This window comes from Nanorana parkeri, unplaced genomic scaffold, assembly GCF_000935625.1.
Source record: "Nanorana parkeri isolate BGI_ZX_2015 unplaced genomic scaffold, ASM93562v1 scaffold1874, whole genome shotgun sequence".
NCBI lineage: Eukaryota > Metazoa > Chordata > Amphibia > Anura > Dicroglossidae > Nanorana > Nanorana parkeri.
Genome location: NW_017308142.1, coordinates 315,776 through 337,825, shown reverse-complemented (window position 1 = coordinate 337,825; position 22,050 = coordinate 315,776). Strand labels below are relative to the sequence as shown.

Below are 22,050 nucleotides of genomic sequence, written 5' to 3'. Positions count from 1 at the left end.
TTGTACATTTTGTCTGGTCGTAGGTTATACAATTGGGCATACAAGTCCTTGAATTTCCGAAGCGATATCCTTAGATAACGACAACCGAACGCCTACTCGAGAGGTGACATGTGGGTTAGACGTCTTCGACCGAGAGCCCTAGCCAGGAGTCTGCCTGGCTTATTGGCAAATTCATAGATGTACTTACAGGTCACTAACCTCTGCTTGGCCTTTTAAAACAGCAAAGAGTTCAAGTCGTCCCTGGTCTGTTGAAGGACCATCCGGGAGGACAGCGCTACAGAGCGCTTATGAACAGACTCTAGGCTATGGATCTGGCCTAGTAATTGAGAAATATTTTCTGTCCTCTCTTGCTTGCATCGAGCCCCGTGCTGAATAAGGACGCCCCGAGCCACACACTTGTGGGCCTCCCATACCACATTGGGACTGAATCCGTGTTGGATAGAAAGTATGACCGAATAGTTCTAGCAACATCTGCCTTAATGACTGGATCCTGAAGGAGGGATATGTTCATGCGCTATGATGACAGCATGGACCGTGGTGGCAACACCACCAGCTCCATATGTATGGGGGTGTGATTGTAAAGAATAATATTATCAATGGTAGCCAATCTTAGAGACGGGAGGGTCTGATGGCTCACAAAGAAAAGATCTATGTGGGAATACGTCTGGTGCACCACAGAAAAAAAACTTATAGTCTCTGTCCCGGGGTGTAGGAATCGCCACAAGTCCATCAAACGCAACAGTTGGAGCTCAGCTTTCAATTTTTTAAGGTAAGTGTATGCGAGATGCGATGTCCCTCCTGGACACATCCAGGAGCGGATCTAGAGCAGAATTAAAATCACCCTCCAGAATCAATGTGCCCTCTGACAAGTTGATACAACATGTCGTAAAAAAGTCAGTTGGTCTGAGTTGGGTAGGTATACATTTGCCAAAGTGAGCACTGCCTCCCCCACCTGACCCTTGACAAAGACATATCTACCACCCGGGTCATGTCTGAGATCCAACAGGCTCCACGTCACTGACATGGCCAGCAGTACACTAACCCCCTTGGATTTGGAAATAGGTGGTGTCGAATGATAGACAACCGAGAAGTCTCTGTTTTGTAAGCGCGGGACCTGTTGTGTTTTAAAATGGGTCTCCTGTAAAAATACTACCTGGGACCTTGTGCGTCTCAGATCCGCCAGGAGCTGGGATCGCTTCTGAGGGATGTTCAGTCCTCTTACGTTCATCGATGTGAATTTGACCAATCTCTCATTCCGCTACCCCGCTGCGGGACCTCCAAGTAGCACCATAGTTATGAGGATGATATAAGGCACACTTGGAATAAGAAATGCAAAAAAGGCAGTTGAGTTAGTCAGGGTAGAGGAGAAAGGAAAGATTAGGGTGCAGAGAACAGAGGAAGATGGAGGAGAGAAGTAACCTTTAAAAGAAAAGTAAGAATATAATAATCCTATGAGAGATAACCACCTGTCCGACCTATCTACCAGTCGACAGCACAATATCAATTCTCCTTACCTTTAGAAAGGATAGCAGAAACTCTATTGGGGGACCACAGAAAATAATTATATAGAACACCTGGATGGAAGAATTGGCAGTTCAGTGAAATAATATAACTAAAATAAAAAACAACAACAAAATTTATCATAAACACGAATAAACAATGGAACAATCAGGGGAGCTGTGCCATGAGGTGTCGGGACGGCCATAAGGACCTCCCCCAGGAGCCCAGCATCCCTGGATAGAGGAGGACCTCTGCACCGGCACACATAGCATATAGTGTTCAAACCCCCAACTTCACAGTGCGAGACAGGAGACCAGAACACCCCTCGGGGGAGGGCATATACCCCCCAGGCCTCGGAAGCCCGTGAGAGGGGTCAAAAAAGATAGTGCCAGGTCAGTCTCCCCCGTAGAGGTTTATGATAAAAAATCTGCGCTAATGGAATAAAAATTAGCTGGAAAAAACTGACTAGCTAAAAGCTGCTATACTCAGGTGGTAAAGGCTTAATAGTCCAGACCGCTCTGTTGTTATAACAGAGCGGTCTGTATTTTTCGAAAGCCCCTCTACCTAGGGTCTTGGCATACCCCTAGATAGATTTCTCCACTTACTCCAATATTTACTACTGGGGTGTGAAATTGCGCTCTCCTACATATAAACAATTTAAAGTACACGCCCACTAAAGCTGTTTTACTCAAAGCCTTAATAGTCAGTGAACAAAAAGGTACAGCGCTAAAAGCCTCTCCGTAATATATACTCAAAGTGCATTTAAAGTGCAGCACATGTGCAAACATATAGTAAATACATATTATAAACAAATCACATCGCCCTCCTGACTCCTGCAGTGACTTCCTCTGTCAGCCAGGTACAGCCTTGAACCTGACCCAGCATCCTCCTCATAAGCGCTGTGCACAGGTGCACCATCATTTGGCGCTGGTCACCACTAAAGCCCAGGAATGGAGATTTCTTCCCTCCCAGTTCGCTTAGAAATCTCCCGGCTCCAGGATCCCAACTACAATTCAGAAAACCCAGAATGAGTTGTAAAACCAGCTCTTTCCTGGTAACAGTACTTTCCTGGAGCCGCTCAGCCCCTGTGGCTGAGAGTCCTGAGTGACCCTTTTCCCACTCTACATAGTGGCATTGCCAGACACTGACACAACGCTTACATTTAAAAAAGTAACAGCCGGCCGGTTATTGCGTCTTCACAGACTGAGAGTGTGATGTAAATTAAGGCCCGCACCCTTTTTGCTGCCGCGTTTCGTCACCAAGACGTTGTCAAGGGATGGCAGGTCTAAGAGTCACACTCCAGTCTGCATTGTATACTTCGGAATATACGATCATTAATTAAAACATCTGCGGTACAAAGGGGAGTGTATCACTCTAAACCTCTTAGACCACACATCATGCAGGAATCAATTGCCTGTTACTACTGCTAAAGGATTTCATAAAATAAACAAACAATGCTTATAAAACATTTTGAAGAATAAATAGATAGATGAATATAAGAATCTATGCATAATTAGAATTCGTGTGCAAAAAGGTGAAGATGAATATAATTGTATTAGTGTTAATGAAATATATTATTGTAAAAAATTTAAATTTAACTAATGAAATGGAAAATTGATACAAATATGTGAAAAAAGAAGAAAGAAAAATGCCTAATAAAGGAGTCCCACTGGCACTAAAAAGCTACCCAAAAACTACATGCTTATTAAACTATAACCTATGGATACTTTTTAAGACGGACATCATAGAAATTAGCATGAAAAAAATTGCGTATAATAGGGTATAAAAGAGAGTGTACAATTCCATAATCTTCTAACCCAAAATTATTTGTTGCTTAAAAAACAGTTTAGATCGATATTGAGGCCCTGGGCGCCACTGAATCCAATAGATAACTCCATTTGGACTCATTCTGGGAGATCCCACTAGTAAGGTTGGAACCTCTCCAATAGCCTTCAATCTTGTCAATACCTATAACTTTTAACCCTTTAGGATCTCGATTGTGGAAGTTTTTAAAATGTCTCAACAAACTGTGCTTATTAAAACCCCTTTTAATGTTGTTGACGTGCTCTTCTAGTCTTTTCCTTAGTTCTCTAGTTGTCCGTCCCACTTATTGTAGCCCACAGGGGCATTCTAACAAATATGTGACAAATCTACCTAAGCAAGAAATAAATCTATTAATTTTATATTCTGTATTCGTAATATGGCATCTAAATGAAACAATTTTATTTTTTGTCTCTGTCGCTCTGCAACACACATGTCTCCCCAAGGGAAAAGGCTTTTTCCTTCAAAAAAAGGAAACCTTACGTGTAGGTGGGTCCAGAACATTGTTTACCAATCTATTACTAAGCGCAGGTGCTTTTCTATAAATGATGTTTGGTTTATCAGGGAGTAAGGGACCTAAAAGTTTGTCTTTTTTAAGAATGTACCAGTGTTTTTAAAAATGGATTACAGTTTTTTGTGTTGAAATGAGAAATTGGTAATGAAAGAAAAAGGAAAGGGCACTTCCTTTATTCAAGATGGTTTTAACAGTCTATTTCATTCCATCTTTAGAACCTCCTCTCTGACTCTGTCAAGATCTATAGCCCTTTTCCCTAAATCTGTCCACCAGCATGTTGGATTGTGAGAGATAGTCTTCCGCTTCAGTGCAATTTCGTCTAGTACGGGTTAGTTGTCCTTTTGGAATACCTCCCAACCATTTAGGGTGATGATAGCTGAATATCGGAATATAATCATTCTTATCCGTTCTTTTAACTGTTCTTAACCGGTTTAAAAAAAGTCTTAGTAACAAATTTGGCTTAATTTCTATTAATATCTAAATCAAAAAATTGTGTATTAATATTACTAATGTTATTCGTGAATGTCAAATTATACTCATTAAAATTTAAAGTCTCAATAAAAGTCTTTTTCTGCAGCCCCAGCATTCAATGAATGGGAAGCCTCAGTACAGAGGCTTCCCGTTCATTCACAAACTCATGATAGTAAAAATATCTTACTATCATTAGTTTCTGAATGGGGAGGAGCCTCTGTAGTGAGTGCTAGTCCCCATTCATAAATTCTTTAATGAACAGGCTGTGATGTAGATGCTGTAAACGGAGGGATCGATAAATAGCAATGATATTTAACGACCCCCCGCTCGGCCACGCTACAGAGCCGCTGTCATCCAAAAACTGACCGATCCGGCTCCGATCACTATGCCGCTCGGCCATCCCGAATTGCGGCCAGCCGCCGCTTGCTCCCGGGAAGCCGTTGATTTTATTACGGATCCCCGCTGCCACAGACCCTACTAGCAGCGGGGATCCATGGAGTCTCTCATCCCTAACTGGGGTGGCTCCAGGGAGGGATAAGAGACTCCAGATGCCGGCGGCCGGCAGCAGCGGTGCAGGGGGGGGGGCGCCCGGTATTTTCAGTAATAGCGGTCATCAGCGGCTTGTGAGCCGCTGATGACAGCTGCTATTTTGACGGGGACAGTCAGCTGAACAGTTCTGCTATAAGCTTATGGTCGCTAAATCGACCATGAGCTTATAGCAGAACTGTAAATGCCACCGACGTAAGGCATACTGAGCTGGCAAGCCGGGAACACTTTTGTTCCGCCGTATGACTTACGTCGGTGGCAGCGAAAGGGTTAAAAGTCAGTAGGTCACCCTCCCAAATCACAATGATGTAATTAATATATCGTTTCCATAAAATAATATTCTCTACCCTTTTATTAAAAATGCATTCTTCTTCCCACTTGGCCATATACAAATTTGCCAATCTCGGGGCACATTTGGCGCCCATTGCCATGCCTCTTTCCTGGAGGTAATAGTTATCTTTATACCAAAACAAGTTTTTGCACATAGCAAAAGTAGTGCACTCCAAAATGAAATCTTTCTGTTCTTTGTATGTACTATATTTATCAAAGGCCCATCTTATCGCCTCCAACTCTTTCTGATGCGGAATCACTGTATGAAGTGAATTAACATCAATGGTGGCCATCAGCATATCCTTATTTGCTTCTATTTGTTCCAAAATATTGAGGATATCTTTCCTGTCTTTAAGGAAGCCCTCTGTCTGAACTACTAATGGCTGCAAAAGGTAATCAATGTATTCCCCCAATCTGGCAATTAAGGAATCTATTCCACTTACTATAGGTCTCCCCGGTGGTGATTCCACATTTTTATGAATCTTAGGCAAAAAGTATAAAATGAGTGTTCGACAAGTGGAAGGTAACAGGTAATCCTTTTCCTTTTTAGTTAAAAGATCTTGTTTGAAACCCTTATTTATTAATTTATCCAATTCTTTTTTTATTTTTCATTAATAGGATTTGTTTTCAAGTTTAGGTATGTATCTTTAGTCTGTAGGATATTATTAATTTCCCATTTATAGTATTATTTATCCATTATCACAACCCCTCCCCCTTTATCAGCAGGTCTAACAGCCACATCCTCCCTAGCTTCTAAGGTTTCTATCCCCTTATTAATAAAGGTTTTATTTTTGGCATACTTAAGTTGCAAAGATTTGACATCTTCCTCAACCAAGTTTTTAAAAACCTCCACAAAGTGATTAGAGCTCATTTTAGGGTTAAAAATCGACTGATGTCTCAGTGGTGTGTGAAAATAGGTCCTAATAGCAGTAGATGGCATTTTGGATGTAAATTCTGAAGATGCAGAGTAATATTTTTTTAGATTTAACTTTCTAATACATTTCTGAATGTCTATATAGGTGCCAAATGTATTAAGATTATTAACTGGGGCATATTTTAAACCTAAATTAAGAACTCCTTCTTCCTCGGCCGTCAGAGTGGCAGAACTAATATTAAATATTCCTTTCCCTAAAAATCCCTGTTTCCTCTGTGATAGTAGCCTCTTCCCTCCCCTACAACCTCTCCTCGTCCTCTTGTGTAGATCCCCGTGTAGCTAATACGTTTTCCAGATCGGTACTTCCTTAGTGTGTTCAGCAGGAAAGATCTTTCATTTACGTCACACTCTCTGTGGAGACACAATAACCTTTTTTTAAATGTAAGCGTTTACTGTTTTTTATTTGAATACATTTTGCCTACTACACCATGAGCATCTCTGATCTTTTCCTTTATGGTCCTTATTGGAGATGAATATAGGATCCTACTGGGTTTGAGGGACGTGAGGATGTGGAACTCTTCCTATCTTAGCGTGTCTGGCTGTTGATATACAGTCCTACTTTGCAGTGAGTGCATACCCTGGAGGGGCATCTTTCCTGTTGAACGAAAGGAAGTACCGATCTGGAAAACGTATCAGCTAGACTGGGATTTTTATAGCACCTGGAAAGAAAACATACTTTGTTGCTTTTCTTCATCTTCACTTAATTCTTTTTTTGTTGGGAATTTACAAAGGACAAAAAAAGAAACTTTTCATCACATTGAAATAAGTTGTGGTTTACATTGGGGAATACCTTTTGCTACTATTTTATACGATGTGTTTATACCAATTGAGTTCTAGGATCACTTTTTTTGCACAGACAGTTTATATTTGTATATCCTTACACGTATTAGCACTTTCAGTGTTCCTCATGATGAGGTTTTGATTATTTATATGATGTGATTTGTTTATAATATGTATTTAACAGGGCTCAAAATTTCAAGTCCTGAGCTACTAGCCAGATCTTAAGAGTTAGTCGCCACCAGTTGCCCCACCTAACCCTTACCCTGCCCCGGCCTTAACTCCACCCCTAAACACACCCTCTTAAATAGTCTTATGATAATTCTTATCTTATGATAGTTGCCGCTTGTAAACGGCAGATTAGGTGTTCCTGCTGCAGGAAAATGCAAGTTTTCAGGAATCCCTAATCACACCTGAAATATACTGTAGGTGTGAATGGGTGTATTTTGGAAGGGAGGAGGCTGAGAAGAATCAATCCCTGGTGATCTAGCTGTCTCATGCTACCATGTACAGGACACGCCCCTGTGGTACACAGTGTTTAAGTGTATCTCTAACTCAGCTTCTTTAAAATAGACTGACACTTTTTTTCCATTCCTGAGGGTTCCAAGTAGCGGACAATCTGCTGCTCGACCCACTATCTCCTGGTGGATTCGACAGCTCATCATTCAAGCCTACAGACTTAAGGACAAGGTTCTACTCTTACGTGTCAAAGTGCACTTCGCTAGATGAGTTAGTGCTTCTTGGGCTTTTCAGGATCAGGTATCTGTTTCTCACATTTGGAAGGCTGCCATCTGGTACTCTGTTCACACATTCAGTGCATTTTACCAGGTGGATGTTTAGGCCTCCTCTGATGCCAGCTTCAGCCGTAAGGTTGTTCAGACAGCTCTGTGAGCTCTATTGAGCCACTTATGGACTTTTTAGTTAAGATATTTTAATTCTATTCTACTATTGCTTGCTACAAACCTATGGACATGATGAGAGTGGGAGGGGTTATACTAGGCTGTCTTTACAGCTTCATTTGCCAGTGTGCAGTCCTCTGAAGGTAGCATAACATAACCTTTATATACCTGAATTACATCCGGTGTCCATTAATGTACTCCCCAAAAATTATTTTACGGTAAGTCAGAAATCCTTAATTAAGTCATTACGCTTATTTAGCTATTTATTTCATTTATAAATATTACTTTTTTACATCATTCCTTTTTAGGTATATGTGGGAGAAGGATGGGGTACCGTTTGAACCAAATGACACAAGAGTTGAGCAGAAAAAAGATTCAGGAACGTTAATCATTTCCAATTCCAATGGAAATACGAAGGATTTCCAAGGAAAATATCGTTGCCATGCCAAAAATGATCTGGGAACAGCTGTGTCAAATGAGGTCCATGTGATCACAGAGGGTATGTCTACCTTAAACTTTTTCTATGTGCTGAATGCTTCATTTATATGTAATTCATCAGTGCCTGAAATATTAATTGTTTGTGTTGCTGCATTGCCAATAATGAGATATCAATTTGCACTGTAAAATAACAGTTGGAGTGCGAAATTATGAGTCAGACTGGTGAATGTAGCTTTTATTGTTAATTATTTGATAAATAAACTGATTGTTTCTGGTCCCTGGTTATTCTGTAGTTTGAAAGGCCACATTTAGTCTGTTCTTGTCACGAGCCGTACTTCAGGGAGGTGAGGTGGAGCTGCGGTTCTAACCGGTAGGGTTGAATATGCGGTGTCAGGCTTAAATCCCAGGTGGCTCTCTCAATCACAAACGGAGAGTTTGGGATTTAGAAATCATATACCGCAGTGAAAATAACAAAAAGGTAGAATGCACTATATGTGAGGAATATTACTCCATATTCCTAATAACATCACAAGTGGTATTGAGACTGGGGAGCATGTAATTACTAAACAGTCTTTTTAGATGAGAAGCACAATATCAGCAGAAGCAATCCAGTAATAGACTAATAGTATTTAGTGCATAGGCAAATAATGAGGCATGTATATAGAGAATCCACAAGGTGGCAGTAGAGCGACTCTACAGAGTAACACAGTCTGAGATAAAGCAAGTACTTGCAGTTAAGGGGATAGAACCCCTTGGTTAGGCAGATCCTCTGGAGTCCTGGAAAAGGCTTCCTTGCAGTGGAGATGAAAGGTCCGGATGGGAGGCTTGTTGTTCTGGTGCTGGGTAGCTCCTGGGGTGTTGGTCCATGAACCCAATAGTGGAACGCTGTCCATGGGTTCAGAGGCCTCTTATATACTGGTGGAACGCATAGCATTACGCGCCCATGGGGAGGAGGCGCCCTGAAATGCCCACGGCCGATGCATTCCACTCCTGGAACGCAGCCGGCTCGTGGATCCGAACCCGGAACTATTACAGTTCTGACTTACTGTCAGTCTTTTAGAGACTCCAGTGGTGTGATGTTTCAAGCTCTGCCCCTCCCCCTGAGCCAGGTTAAACTGTGCTGGAACTCTCGGGGTGTCGTGGAGAGGACGGACCTGCAGTGTTATTAGAAATTATTTTGGCGACATCGCCAAGATCATTTGTAAATGAACGAGCGGCTTCTCCGCTCTACATTTAGCCCTGCTTGCCTTGCAGGGCTAAATGTAGAAAACAACTACTAGCCCGGTCCCCGGAACTGGATGTCCCGGGTGTCGGGAGATTCTACACCCCTGCCACCCCTCTGCTTCTTGCCGCCCCGTGGCCGGGCCTTGGTGGCCTTGTGGGAAATCCGGCCCTGACTACCAGCAGAGGAGATGTTTTAGAACATGGTGCAGTTACCCATACTAACCAATCATCTTAAAATTTAATAAAGGCAGCTGACTGAAATATGAATTTTGAGTGGGATGCTATGAATTCTTTTACTGTGCTATTTCCTTATTGAATAAACATATAGGAGTGGAATTAGTGTATAGGGACATAGTCCACCTTAATAGCGTATTAGGCTGCATTGCACCAGGTGAATGCGTGAAGATTACTAATGATTCACATCACCACGAGTATTGCCATCTTTTTACATATGTTATTAAAATGTTGTGGTCAACCAATAGAGAAAAAAAAATGATTACAAAGAAAGCCTCCGTAAACAGAACCCTTTGCACACAGTTATCTCCAGTTGATCCATAGTAAGTCAAAAACAAACCTTTATAAAGTATGGTCCTATAGGGGAAAAAAATATTTCCTGATCCCCTAAGCCAATCAAATATTCCCTGGATCAACAATATCTGGTGTTATTACTTATAAATATTATGAAAGTTATAATCTGTGCATTTTAAAATGCATCCAGCTCTTTTGAAAATAATTAACTGAGCTGGGAAGAACACACAGGGACCAATTTTCCATTTTTTGGGTTTGGTACCAATACTTATTGCTGGGTTGAATGATTGTCTGTAAATCATCTCCCTTGAAAGACTCCACCAGATACCAACCCTATCTGATAAGGTTTCTCCATCTTTAGTTCTGTGTCTAGTTTTTCTTTATGCAATACTGTTTCAAGGTTTCCTGTCACTTTTGGCACTGCTTATGTCTGCTATTAGCAGACATAAGCAGTTACACTTTTCTTTTAATTTTACGTAGTGCCTGTGGTGGTATACAGTATCCAAAGATATACAACATTTGAAATGTTGTGTTCTTCTACTGGCAGTGTGTCAGATTGGTTTAATCCAGTAGGGCATCACTTGCATAATTTGAAACTAGAACCATTTTTAAACTTTGGTGAACATTTTTATAGTTTTAGGTAGCATTATAGGATCTTATCTCATATGCCTTTAATAGGAAAACCATCTGTCCACTTCTAGATGTTGGTTAGAAATGTGATATTTAGATTTGGGTATAATAAAGAAATCAGATATGGTCTCTTCTGCTTTAGGGTATCTAAGGTGGTGGGTTTAAGAGCCAGTGGTAGATCATGACTGTTATGTTTGAGGTAACTGTGGATTTGGGAATTATTAAGTTAATGACTGGGTAGTACAATGTATATTGTGTGGGGCATAACTCTGAACATGTCTAACGTCTGAGGATATTGGTCAAAAAGGTTACTTATGGTTTTCAGATTATTCTGTGTCCACAAGGAGACAAGGCACAATGAGAGGATTTACCTCTGCACAGTGCTCCTATTTGGCCTGGGTCACTTTAGCTGCCTACAGTGTCTGTACACAGGGCACACCCTCGCAACTGGCTGTGAGTTTTGTGAGGGGATGCACATGGTGGATCATAGTCATGGGGTAACTTGGGTGGGAGGTGTGGAGGCCACACAGCAGGATTTTGGCTATGGCCAGGGATCTACCCCTGTTATTCTGTTAGTCCCATGCTGTGCTAACTATCCCCTTCACTGCTAGCAACATTGCCCTCTCCAGCTCCCTCTGGAGCTTTTTCCTCAGATGTGTTATCTATATCTGCCATTATAGTGGATTTTATGGGTAGGATGGCTGATCTCTTTGATACTCATAGTAGCCTTCTGCTCTCTCAAAGACCCCCTTTGACTTTCCTCTGCATACTTTAACACTACCTGTGGAAGAGGGAGAAGCAGGAACTGTTTCCAGTTCTTTGAAATGCTGTCAGCAAGAGGACCTGTCTCTTGATATTTCCCCTAAGCTGAAGGACACATTTTCTGTGTGCACCTGTTTGCAGACCACATACACTGACCCTTCCGGAGGTTACAAGTTTGGGGTCCTTGAAATTGCCCTAACCTGTTAAAACCTTTACTATTCACATGCTTTTACAGCATGTGTTGTATGTTGACAGGGATCACACTGGGAAGTTGTTCTCTCTCCCTAAAAAGTGTGCCCAACAGTATCCTAATAAGGATGGCTTCCTAAAGAATTGGGTGGTTCCCTACCATGGAACAAGGACATTACTGTCCCTGTAGATGATGCACCTGTTTTCAAGAACCACACGAACAAGAAGTTGGAAGCCCTATTTATATTTGCTCTTGCAAGTTTGGCCATGCAACCTACAGTGTATCAGACCTTGTCAGTCTAGTTCTGGGTTTATCTTGATTGACCTCAAAGTTCTCAAATTTTTAATCTTTCATTCATTAAAGGAAACAGCAGAGACCTTAAATCTCTGACCATTGGATTATAGCTCCACCTTTAGGAATAAGGCACTAGGCACAAAAACGCAGCCTAGGGGCGGCCACTGATGGTGGCCAAACCCCCATCTGCCAGCTGTAGCTTGGTTTTTTGCCTAGTTTCAAAGATTAAGGACCTAAGCTCCCTGCTTGTAATCCTAGTTCCATTTCTTTTTGTTCAGTCTTCATGACCTATAATCAACAGCTGAGCTGGGTGACAGGCTGGATGATATAGATCCTTATGGGGGTGTGATCTCCGATGGCCGGGTAAAGACATGTTTTACTAGAGCTCCTGCACCTGCCACCCTTTTATTGTGGGGGAACCGCTGTCAGCCTCATTTTCTCAAAACTAGTGGGAGAAGTTGCAAGAAGAATTCCAGGAGTGTGGGTATGACCAATCTCCCTGAATCCAGGTCAGAAATTGGCACTTTTTTTCTGCAAGTCTGGAGAAACCACACAACCAATATAGTGGCTCCATATGGAGACTCAGAGGCATCCTCTCCTGCCAGCTTGTCCCTTCCTCGCGGCAGGTCTGGACATTCCCATCACAGAAACCCATCTGATTCTGATAGCGATGTGACTGAGGTGAAATTCCCTGGCCCCATGGGGAAATATTTCTCTTTCCTCCCCACTAAACGCGACCTAGAGGCCCTATTCCACCACATGGAAGAGACCCACAAGAGAGAGATAGCTGAGCTCAGCACTAGCCTTTAGGGGTTTCATGAGAGAAACAGTGGTAACATCTATACTCACTGCTTACTCAGATTTCCATGTCACCATTAAGGAGCAACATGCTCATCTTCAGGCCTTATTTCGATGATTTGAAAGACTATCATTGACAGAACAATATCCACTTGCGGGGTATACCAAAAATGACCGTCCCTGCAGATCTTATCCCAATGGTATAGGACATCTTTAACACCCTTCTGGGCAACCCAGTGGCAGAACCAATCAAAATTGATCTTGTTCATCACACTCCTGGATTCTGCAACCCTAACTTTTCACAGCCATGGGACGTCCTCTGCAGGATCCATTTTTTCAAGCAGAACAAATCGAATCTACTTAAAGCCAAAATAAAAACAGGGACCCTTGACTACTTTGATGGAGCCCAAATCACCTGGTTCCCAGATCGGTCAAGGATAACACTGGCTAAGTGGAGAACCCTACACCTGCTGACACAAGCTTTTACAGAGGCGAATGTCCCTTATTGTTTGGCATACCTGTTCCACCTTATCGCCCAAAGGAATGGTTGCACTCATGTCTTGCATACGCCCGTGGATTTGAAGTTCTTTGCATCCAACCTGGGCCTACCATCAGTGGAGCTCGAGCCCTGGCTGGACCTGTCAGCCCCTACCTTTGTTCCAGTTTCACATTGTGAGCTTTGGGTTCAGGCCTGTTCTACGTCCCAGCAGAAAGCTGAGGATCTCAGTGACTTATCACTTCTACTTGTGTGCATTCAGACCGACCTCTAGGTTTACTTAGTTTGGCACTTTGTTTTCAGGTTTGTTGAGCACCATGTTGCCTTGGATTACTATGATGCCATACTCGGGGAACTTCAAGTATTTTATATAATCCAGTAGACCAAATAGACAATGTGCGTTGCATTTCCTCATTGGCAGACTTGCTGTTACAGGCTCCTTCTCCTTTCTGTGTTAATTGGGTTGGAGTTATTGTGCAAGAGAAAAATAGATGGGTCAAAGGGAAGTTGTTAGTCTATAAAACGCTGGGAGATCTGTCTTATCTTTTCCCAAAACTCACTCCGCTTAGAACAAGTGAAGTCTTCAGGGAAAAAAAGGTAGATCCTCTCGCCTCTTCCTAAGTAAAGACAACACCGAAATCCCGTTCCCATTGCGTCAAAAGGATGGGGGGAGGCGAAAATTCATCTCCGGCGTAGTTAACAGACCATAAATCAGCGATAAAAATGTCTAAGTGTTCCATTGTCTGAACAGAATCTCACAAAGGGTGTCAACACTCTACCAAATCCAGGAGCAGGGGGCAGCGAACAGGAGTAATGATGTAACTATACAGCAGACCAGAATTGCAGTCAGCATGGTCCATCCATCCTAGTCAAGTCAGCTAAAGATGGCCATGGAGCCCCTTTACTCAAGTGCAAGGCTCGGTGTCTCCCTTCCAACTTACGAATCAGGAATGGCTGGTCTGAGAAGCCTGAGGGGAAGTCATGGTTCCCCGGTATAGGGTAAAGAGGAGAAGGTGTAGGCCAAAGGGAAAACTTCCACAAGGCTTTCCTACAAATTGCCAGTGTGGGTTCAATTAACAGATGCAATTTGAGAAGAGTTGGGATCACCAAAGAGCACCATGGTAGTCCACTCTGTAGACTCTGTAGAAATACAGATCAGTACTGCTGTAACTGCACCCACAACATGCAGGACCCATGTCTGCTCCAATCCACCAATCCTGATAAATGGCATGCAACATGGTATTTTGCTACATCAGACAAAGCAATCCCCTCATTAGCTTGAGGAACCCTGGGGACTTGTAGTTTGGCCATATGGTGTTTATAAGTCATATGAATGTAATAAATGCAGAAGTCACTGAATGGAAATAGCTTGGAGGTATGTAGAGCTTTGATCGAATTAAAAGGAAAATAAATTTGGGCAGTACTGTTAAGGTTTGAACTCTCCGAAGCAAAGGAGGAAAATTCAACATATAACTTGCCCGTATTTTCTGAGATTACAATGCCTAAGTATTTAATGGCAGAACTGGCCCATTTAAAAGAAAATCAGGGGGAACACTATAAATAAACCCTCAGATTTCTGAAAGTTTAACTTTAGATTAGACAACTCACCTTACGTTTTAAATTTGCTTAACAAATTAGAAAGAGATATCTTGGGATTTGTAAGGGAGTATGCACATGTTATCCGCATATGTGGAGATTTTATATTCTGTTTCAGTGAATCTAATGCCCTGGATATCTGGATTGTTTGACAGTCTGACAGTGCAAAGGAAAGGTTCTAGGTAGAGTATGAAGAGGAGGGGAGAAAGGGGACAACCCTGCTGGTTACCATTTGAGATACTAAACTGATCCATGGAAATGCCATTCACCTTCACCTGAGCAGTAGAGTGAGAGTATAAAGCTCTAAACCAACCCAACATAGAGCTACCTAATCCCATATATTGCAGTAGAGAGTCGATAAATGACCAGTGTACCCAGTCAGAGGCCTCTCAACATCCATCCCCAGAAGAGGATTCTGCATGATGCACCAAATTCAGTACCTTAATAATGTTGTCTCTAGCCTTCCTAGAAGGAGTAAAACCCACTTGGTCTAGATGAATAAGCGGAAGTGAATATGTTGGAGTAAGTGGGAATTTTAGTAAGGAGCTTGAGGTCAACATTCAGTAAATATATTGGGTGATAGCTTGAACAGGAGGAAGAGTTCTTACCCTTCTCGGGCAGCACTGTAATTTATTAGGTTGAGGTTCAAATCATTTATAAGTAACTAGGGTACGGTCTTAGGGAGAAAAAAGGAATGAAACGATCTACAGAAGGTCAGATCAAAGGCAGTAGAAAACGGGTCGGAATGCCAACTGTAGTACAAAAATATAAATGTTTATTTGTCATATAATAAAATGCGTGTCAAAAACACAGACCAGCAATCCACCACCAGAAAACTCAAAGTTAAAAAACAGTTAAAGGAAACTATGAGGTGAGTCCTTTTCACTCACCTCATAGTTCTAGCCGACCTGTGACAATGAGACTGTCACAGGTTGGCTCAGTAGATCGGGAGGTGAGCGAACATATACCGGCGTTCGCTCACCTCTCGATCCTGTCATGGCTCTCTGCCGTGACAGGGGAGGGGCTGGATTCTCCCCTCCCCGCTCCGATCCGCCAGCGCTGAATGGCGGAACGGACGGGGGAGGAAGCTGGTACAGCTGGCTCTGCCTCTAGATAGGCAGAGCCAGCTGTCACTCACGCAGCTAAGCGGATCTCGACATTGATGTCGGGATCCGCTCCGGCTGCGGTGTCTCAGTATACCGCGAGCTGTAGCTCGCGGTAAACTGAGCTTAGGGTAACGGGAGGACGCTAGTTTGTGTCCTCCCGTTACCCTAAGGAGAACTATGGGGAAAAGCCCTGACCCCATAGTTCTCCTTTAATGAACAAAGACACACTCACTACAAAAACAAACAACCATGGACCAGCTGATTAATGTGAGCAAGTGAACCGGTGTGGCTCTAAAGATAAGGCTTGCAGCGCTGAATGAAAGGATATATTCCAATACCACAAAGAACACTATATTTGTTGCTGAAGGTAAAGTATCCTTTCCAAGTGATATGGAAGTCAATATGCATAGTGTGCAATGATGTTGCTAAACAGCTTTCTTTAATGTTTCAGTTAGTTGTATACTGCTGGAAATAGGATACAGAGATCCTTGTGTAGAAACAGCTCAGTTTACTGTGATAACGTCCCGTCAATTCAGGGACAAGGTGAATGGTCTCCTCGTGTGTGAGCACAGCAGCAGTAAATCTCCAAGTGTACAATTTAAAAGTCCAACATATGAGTACTCACATCTTTAGAGCCACACCGGTTCACTTGCTCACATTAATCAGCTGGTCCATGGTTGTTTGTTTTTGTAGTGAGTGTGTCTTTGTTCATTAACTGTTTTTTAACTTTGGGTTTTCTGGTGGTGGATTGCTGGTCTGTGTTTTTGACCCGCATTTTAATATATGACAAATACACATTTATATTTTTGTACTACAGTTGGCATTCCAACCCCTTTTCTACTGCCTTTGATCTGACCTTCTGTAGATTGTTTTATTCCTTTTTTCTAGCATGTTTCCAAAAGTAGTGGGTTGTTGAAAGCCACAAACTAATCCCGGATAGGGGTTAATATAAATTGGGTCTGGTACTCTGGTTGTAAATTCTTTTTTTCATAAGGTCATAGGGACCAGGAAACTTTCCGGTCCACTCTTTAAGTGCCAGTTGCAGCTCTTCTAATGTCAGCTGAGTTTCCAAGGCCTTGGATATCCGAGATTTTCTTCCTAGCAGTGGTGAAATAAGAGAAAAAATTTTCCCCTCTCTACACTAGGGGTAACTAGACTGGAGGAAAAGAGCAAATTAATAAATTGTCCTGTGACAGCGCGCTAGAGATGCCTTAGCCTTGAAGGAATATATAGATCTAATCTTCATTCTAACTGCTGTAAGGTCTGCCCAGGTAAGAGGATCCTTGGGCCTTATGTCTAGATTCAGGGGTATGGAGCTCTTGTAGCAATTGGAAAATGTGAGTTTCCCTCTATTTCTTTATTCTTGAACCATGTTTAAGTTGGACACCCACCTCGGATAAACGGTTTATGAGCTTCCTATACAAGCATTGGTCACTATCTAGGGTGGAGTTTGGGGCAAAGTATACATCTAGCTCCCTTACTACCTCAGATCGCAGAGTCCATATGTGGAATGGGAGAAAAAAGAGCTTCCCTTAGAGGAGTCCATCTCTGGATCCAGAGAAAAGTTGATATCCTCACCAAGTACTAAAATCCCCTCCGTAAAGGCCTGCAGTTTCATCAAAGCTGAAAGGAGGCAAATGGATTGGTTAGCGTTTGGGCCTTATACAATTGCGAGGGTGACCTTAGATGTACCTATGAGGCTCTTCACAAACAGTTACCGGCCACCTATATCTACTTGGGAGTCAAATAAGGACTATAAGACTGAGTGCAAAGTCAAGATGGAAACACTCATAGATTTAGCTTCAGAATTGATGCTATGGCATCCTGTCGGGTAATGTCTGCTCCATAATGAGGGGGTTTATGCATTTTAAAATAAGTCTCTTGAATAAAAGCTATCTGCTCTTGTTGCTTTGTGAGATTGCTAAGCAAGTGTTCCCTCCTCTCTAGCCTGTTAATACCCTTGGCATTAATCAATGTGACTTGAATAGAAAGCATTGTGATACAAATAAGGGTCTTAGCTTAGGCTGCCAAGCTAGCAAAATTCAGAGGGAAGTAGCATACAGAAAGTCCAGAAAAAAGAAGGGAAAACACAAGCCATTGAGCAACAGCAGAAATCCATCCACCCCCATTGATTATCCCTGAAATAAGAAGGTAAAGAGTATTAAGGAAAAAGGGAATAAGGGGTTCGAGCAACAAGACAGAGAGAGAGAAGATAAGGCATGAAGAAAAGCAAAATAAGGAAAAGAAAGCATGAAAAATAAACAAGGAATAGAAAAGCTACTAGGCAAGGATGAAACCTCTTGACCAATAACCCTGAGACACACCAAGGTCCCAGGGAGAAAAAAGCCTAGTGGGGAATGAGTTCCGCACAGGGGTCTCAGAGCTAGTGGCACACTCCAGGTCAACAACTTCTGACACTACAGTTCAGGTCAATTATAAACAGCATAGCCTTCATATAGCAAGATGTAAGGGCAGGATAAAGAACTAGGGTGACAAATATTGAGATGCAATAAACATAAAAACAATAAAATGTAGTCAGAACATAAAGGGGAACTGGGAGGTTGAGAGACCCCCAAACCTGATCTCTGCAAACAGAGATGTGTCGGCAGTGTGGAGCTTCCATCCATCAGGGCTCATGCAACCTCCAAGCAACCCACAATGGAGCGCGTGAAAACAGAAAATGAAATACAGATGCAGATACAAACAAGTCCTAAGACGTGAGGTTTCTGGTGGTAGCCCTCCCAAGTGTTGGCCCCATGCCAGAGGCATTTACCAGTACATTAACACAAAATCCCTGGCCAAAACTGTCACCTACCACCTGGAGAGTATATCTAGAAACAAAGTATCTGAAGAGTTTCCAAAAAAGAAAAAAGCAACTGTCAGTGATGTGTGATAACACTCCAAAACTGTGAGCCACAAAAAAGACAGAGTAAGTCCGTACAGGAAAGACAAGGCAAATGATCCCCAGAAAAGTCCCTGATCTGACATCCAACGCTTCATACCTGGGCTGAAAAGAACAAACAGTTTTCCTTGGGTTCAAAATTCCTTGGGTTCTTATTGCTCATTTTGGGTATGGTGCAGAGGAGGGGGTCTAGCCTCTCGTGTGGAGTTGCAAGCCCTGCGGTACACCCATCCAGTTGGGCATTTGAGAGCAGTGACAGGACCAGGCTTTAAAGATGGTTGTAACCAATATGGTACCACAGTTGGGTCTGTTTCCAAGAAAATAAATAAATCTGGAATCTATGCTGGTATTTCAGTACAAAGATACAGTCCATCTTTTTAACCACTAAATATACAGTAAGTCACGGGAAAGTCGCTTTAGCAGCCCATATTTTGTCTAAGAGAGGTTTCAACATACACCTCATTTGTAATGTTCGTCTAGAAACGTCCGGAAACAAATGTATCTGGGCCCCGTCGAAATTCAGAGATCACTTAAGTCAGGCTTGCCGCATGATCTCTTCTTTTCTGACATAAACATGTACCCTACAGATCATGTCAAGTGGTCTGAAGGGTCAGATTGCCATGGGCCTTTCCTGAGAGGAGTATATATCTGGGCCCCGTCAAAATTCAAAGATCACTTACGCCAGGCTTGCCACATGATCTCTTCTTTTTTGACATAAACATGTACCCTACATATCATGTCACGTGGTCTAGAGGGGTCAGATTGCCATTAGCCAAGAGATCTGTGCACTCTATCAATCTCAATGTGGGCACTAGGGGGTTATCCAGATAAAGATTAAAGATGCCACATCCTGCTTTTTTAAGATCAGAGGAGTTTGTAGATCTTGGAATTACCCTCAGGGGAATATTATTCCATCTGCCCCTATTATCTATCATAGCGGTAGCTTGATGTTGGCATTGAGTTTGTGTCTTCTCCTGCTGGGCTACCCATTAGTGTAGATCCGAGTGAGATTGTTTAGTGTGCAGGGTAAAAGGCTCAGAGTCAGCCTCAGTAGGAATCAGGGCCTCAGTGTCAGCCTCTGTAGGGGGCATTCTGATGAGGGGTCTTAAGTCAGTATCTGATTGCAGCTATGATACCGATGCTTTGGTGACAAAAAGAGCATCCCCCTGCAATTGGTCAAAGTGCCCCTCTTTGGAGGTTGGTGGTGTTCATTCGCTCTCGTGCTGCATTGAATTGGGTGATTTCCCTGATGCGAGAGATATGGGATTCAACTGGGGGCCTCATGGGCTGCTTTACTTTTGTCTCCTGCTTGTGTCTGCCCCTGTCTGGGCTGCAGTGCTTCCTGCTTCCTTACTCTGGCTGATCACCTACACTATCAGTGAGTGTTTTTTGAGAGGGAGATGGTGGTCCTTCTGGCACACCCGGCGCTCCCCTGGTGTGCTCAGATCAAGTGTTACTGTGAAGGAATATGTTGATTTGCTACTGGGCACTGTTGGTTCCTGGGGATGTGCTGGGCTGCGCTGGGGGAACTGCTATGGCAGCAGTGCTGCTCTGTAGCCTATCAGCATTACAGGAGCCTTATATGTTATTATTGTTTGGTACTCTTGTGATAGGTTGTTATTTGCTGTTCCTTAGGTCTGTTTTCCTTGGTGTGGTTCTCTATGTTATACATATTCTAAACACATTTTAGATTTTGTGTGGGCCTGGGTGCTGTTGCTGGCCTCTTACCACAATAGGATCGAGTTTGGCCAACTCATGTTAACATTGTGATGTTGGTCTTCCTCCCCTGCTCTCCTATGCATTCCTTTGTCCCTTTCCCCCCCTTCTTCCTCACTTTGTACCCTTTTGTGCTTAGTTTCTTTGTCACCATTTGGTGCCTTTCTGAGTTCATTGTTCTTCTTGCTCTGTGTTTTGGTGTCCTGCTCTTCTGCCTCTGCCTCTGCCTCTGTCTGTGTATTTTTTATTTTTGCGTTTGTTTCGGAGGGTCTGGTGGAGATGAACCCAGAGTATTTGAAGTGCTCCCCCCACTATGACGAGTGTTAGATTTGCATCTCTCAATGTGAGGGGTATGAATATTCCTCAGTAATGTTTCAAAGTGCACTATGACATGGACAAGCAACATGCACAGGTCCTTTTTCTACAGGAAACACCTTTCAAATCTTCATATGCCCCTAAAATTTCCACAAAATACTACTCTTCCTGGTTTACCAGCAATTGCCCCCAACAGTAAGTCTAGAGGGGTGGCTATAAGGTTACATGCTTTCCTTCCCTTTTCAGTAATGCAGTAATTCATTGCTGAGGAGGGCAGGTTTTTTTTTTTTTTAAATGCAGACTATATGGTAGGGTGTTTACGCTGGCTAATGTTTATCTCCCCAGCCACAGACAAGCATCGACTCTTGTGTCCATGCTTACTAGCGGTTTTTATGGAGGGAGTGACTGTTTTGGATGGGGATTTTAGGTAGATTTTAATAACGTTAGATCCCCTGCTCGATACTTCCACATGTTCTCCTCATATCCCCCTTTCCCATCAAATTGAAAAAGAGACTACACCACCTTCAACTGCTAGACCTTTGGCATTTCCTGAACCCATTAAGTAGAAATTACTCCTGTTACTATCTGACTCATTTGACCTGTAGCAGGATTTACTTTTTTTCTGCCTCTGGCTTCCATCAGGACACAGCTTTGTCTGACCATTTTCCTATTTTTTATCAGTTTAACTCCCTTGTACCTCCAAACCTTTCTCCTCGTGGAGGCTGAATAAAACACTATTGCACAACCCCCCTATCCAGGCAGCTGTCTTCAGAGCTATGATGAACTTCCTGCATGACCATGCTCACAATGACATGCTCCCTCCCCTTAAGTTATGAGCATTAAAGTGTACTTTGGGTGGTATCCTTAGAGCCCATGGTGCCTGCTTGAAAAAGGGAAGGCGCCATCTATTGCCCCTCGGCTTTCCAACATTATGTCTATCGAGCTCCAACATAAAAGTTTTTATGATTTGTTAACTTCCTAGTCCCTGCAACAGAAACACACAGATCTCAAGAAATTACTTGATCTACCAACGCTATAAGGAATGTTCTTTCTGATCTCCAACCAAGATTAAACTGTTTGCCCTCAATTCTAAACATTATGTCTGGAGGAAACCAGGCACAATACCAGGGTAACTCTTTATCAAACACAAATTTTATTGAAAAATGCACTTAAGTTCTTTTTAGTGCCCCAAAACACAATATAATACCAATTGTGTTTCTACAATATAAAAGATTTCCCCGGAACAGCCCCCCCACCCCCCAC

The 22,050-nt window shown here is 42.6% G+C and overlaps 1 protein-coding gene across 1 annotated transcript in view; it reads left to right on the top strand.

The window, feature by feature from the left end:
- The window catches only part of LOC108799989 (neural cell adhesion molecule L1-like), a 226,244-nt gene that overhangs the window by 36,647 nt on the left and 167,547 nt on the right, over positions 1 to 22,050 (top strand). The window contains exon 3 of the mRNA XM_018571941.1: positions 8,101 to 8,291. Coding sequence (XP_018427443.1) covers positions 8,101 to 8,291 — 191 coding nt within the window. The remainder of the gene's footprint in view (positions 1 to 8,100; positions 8,292 to 22,050) is intronic.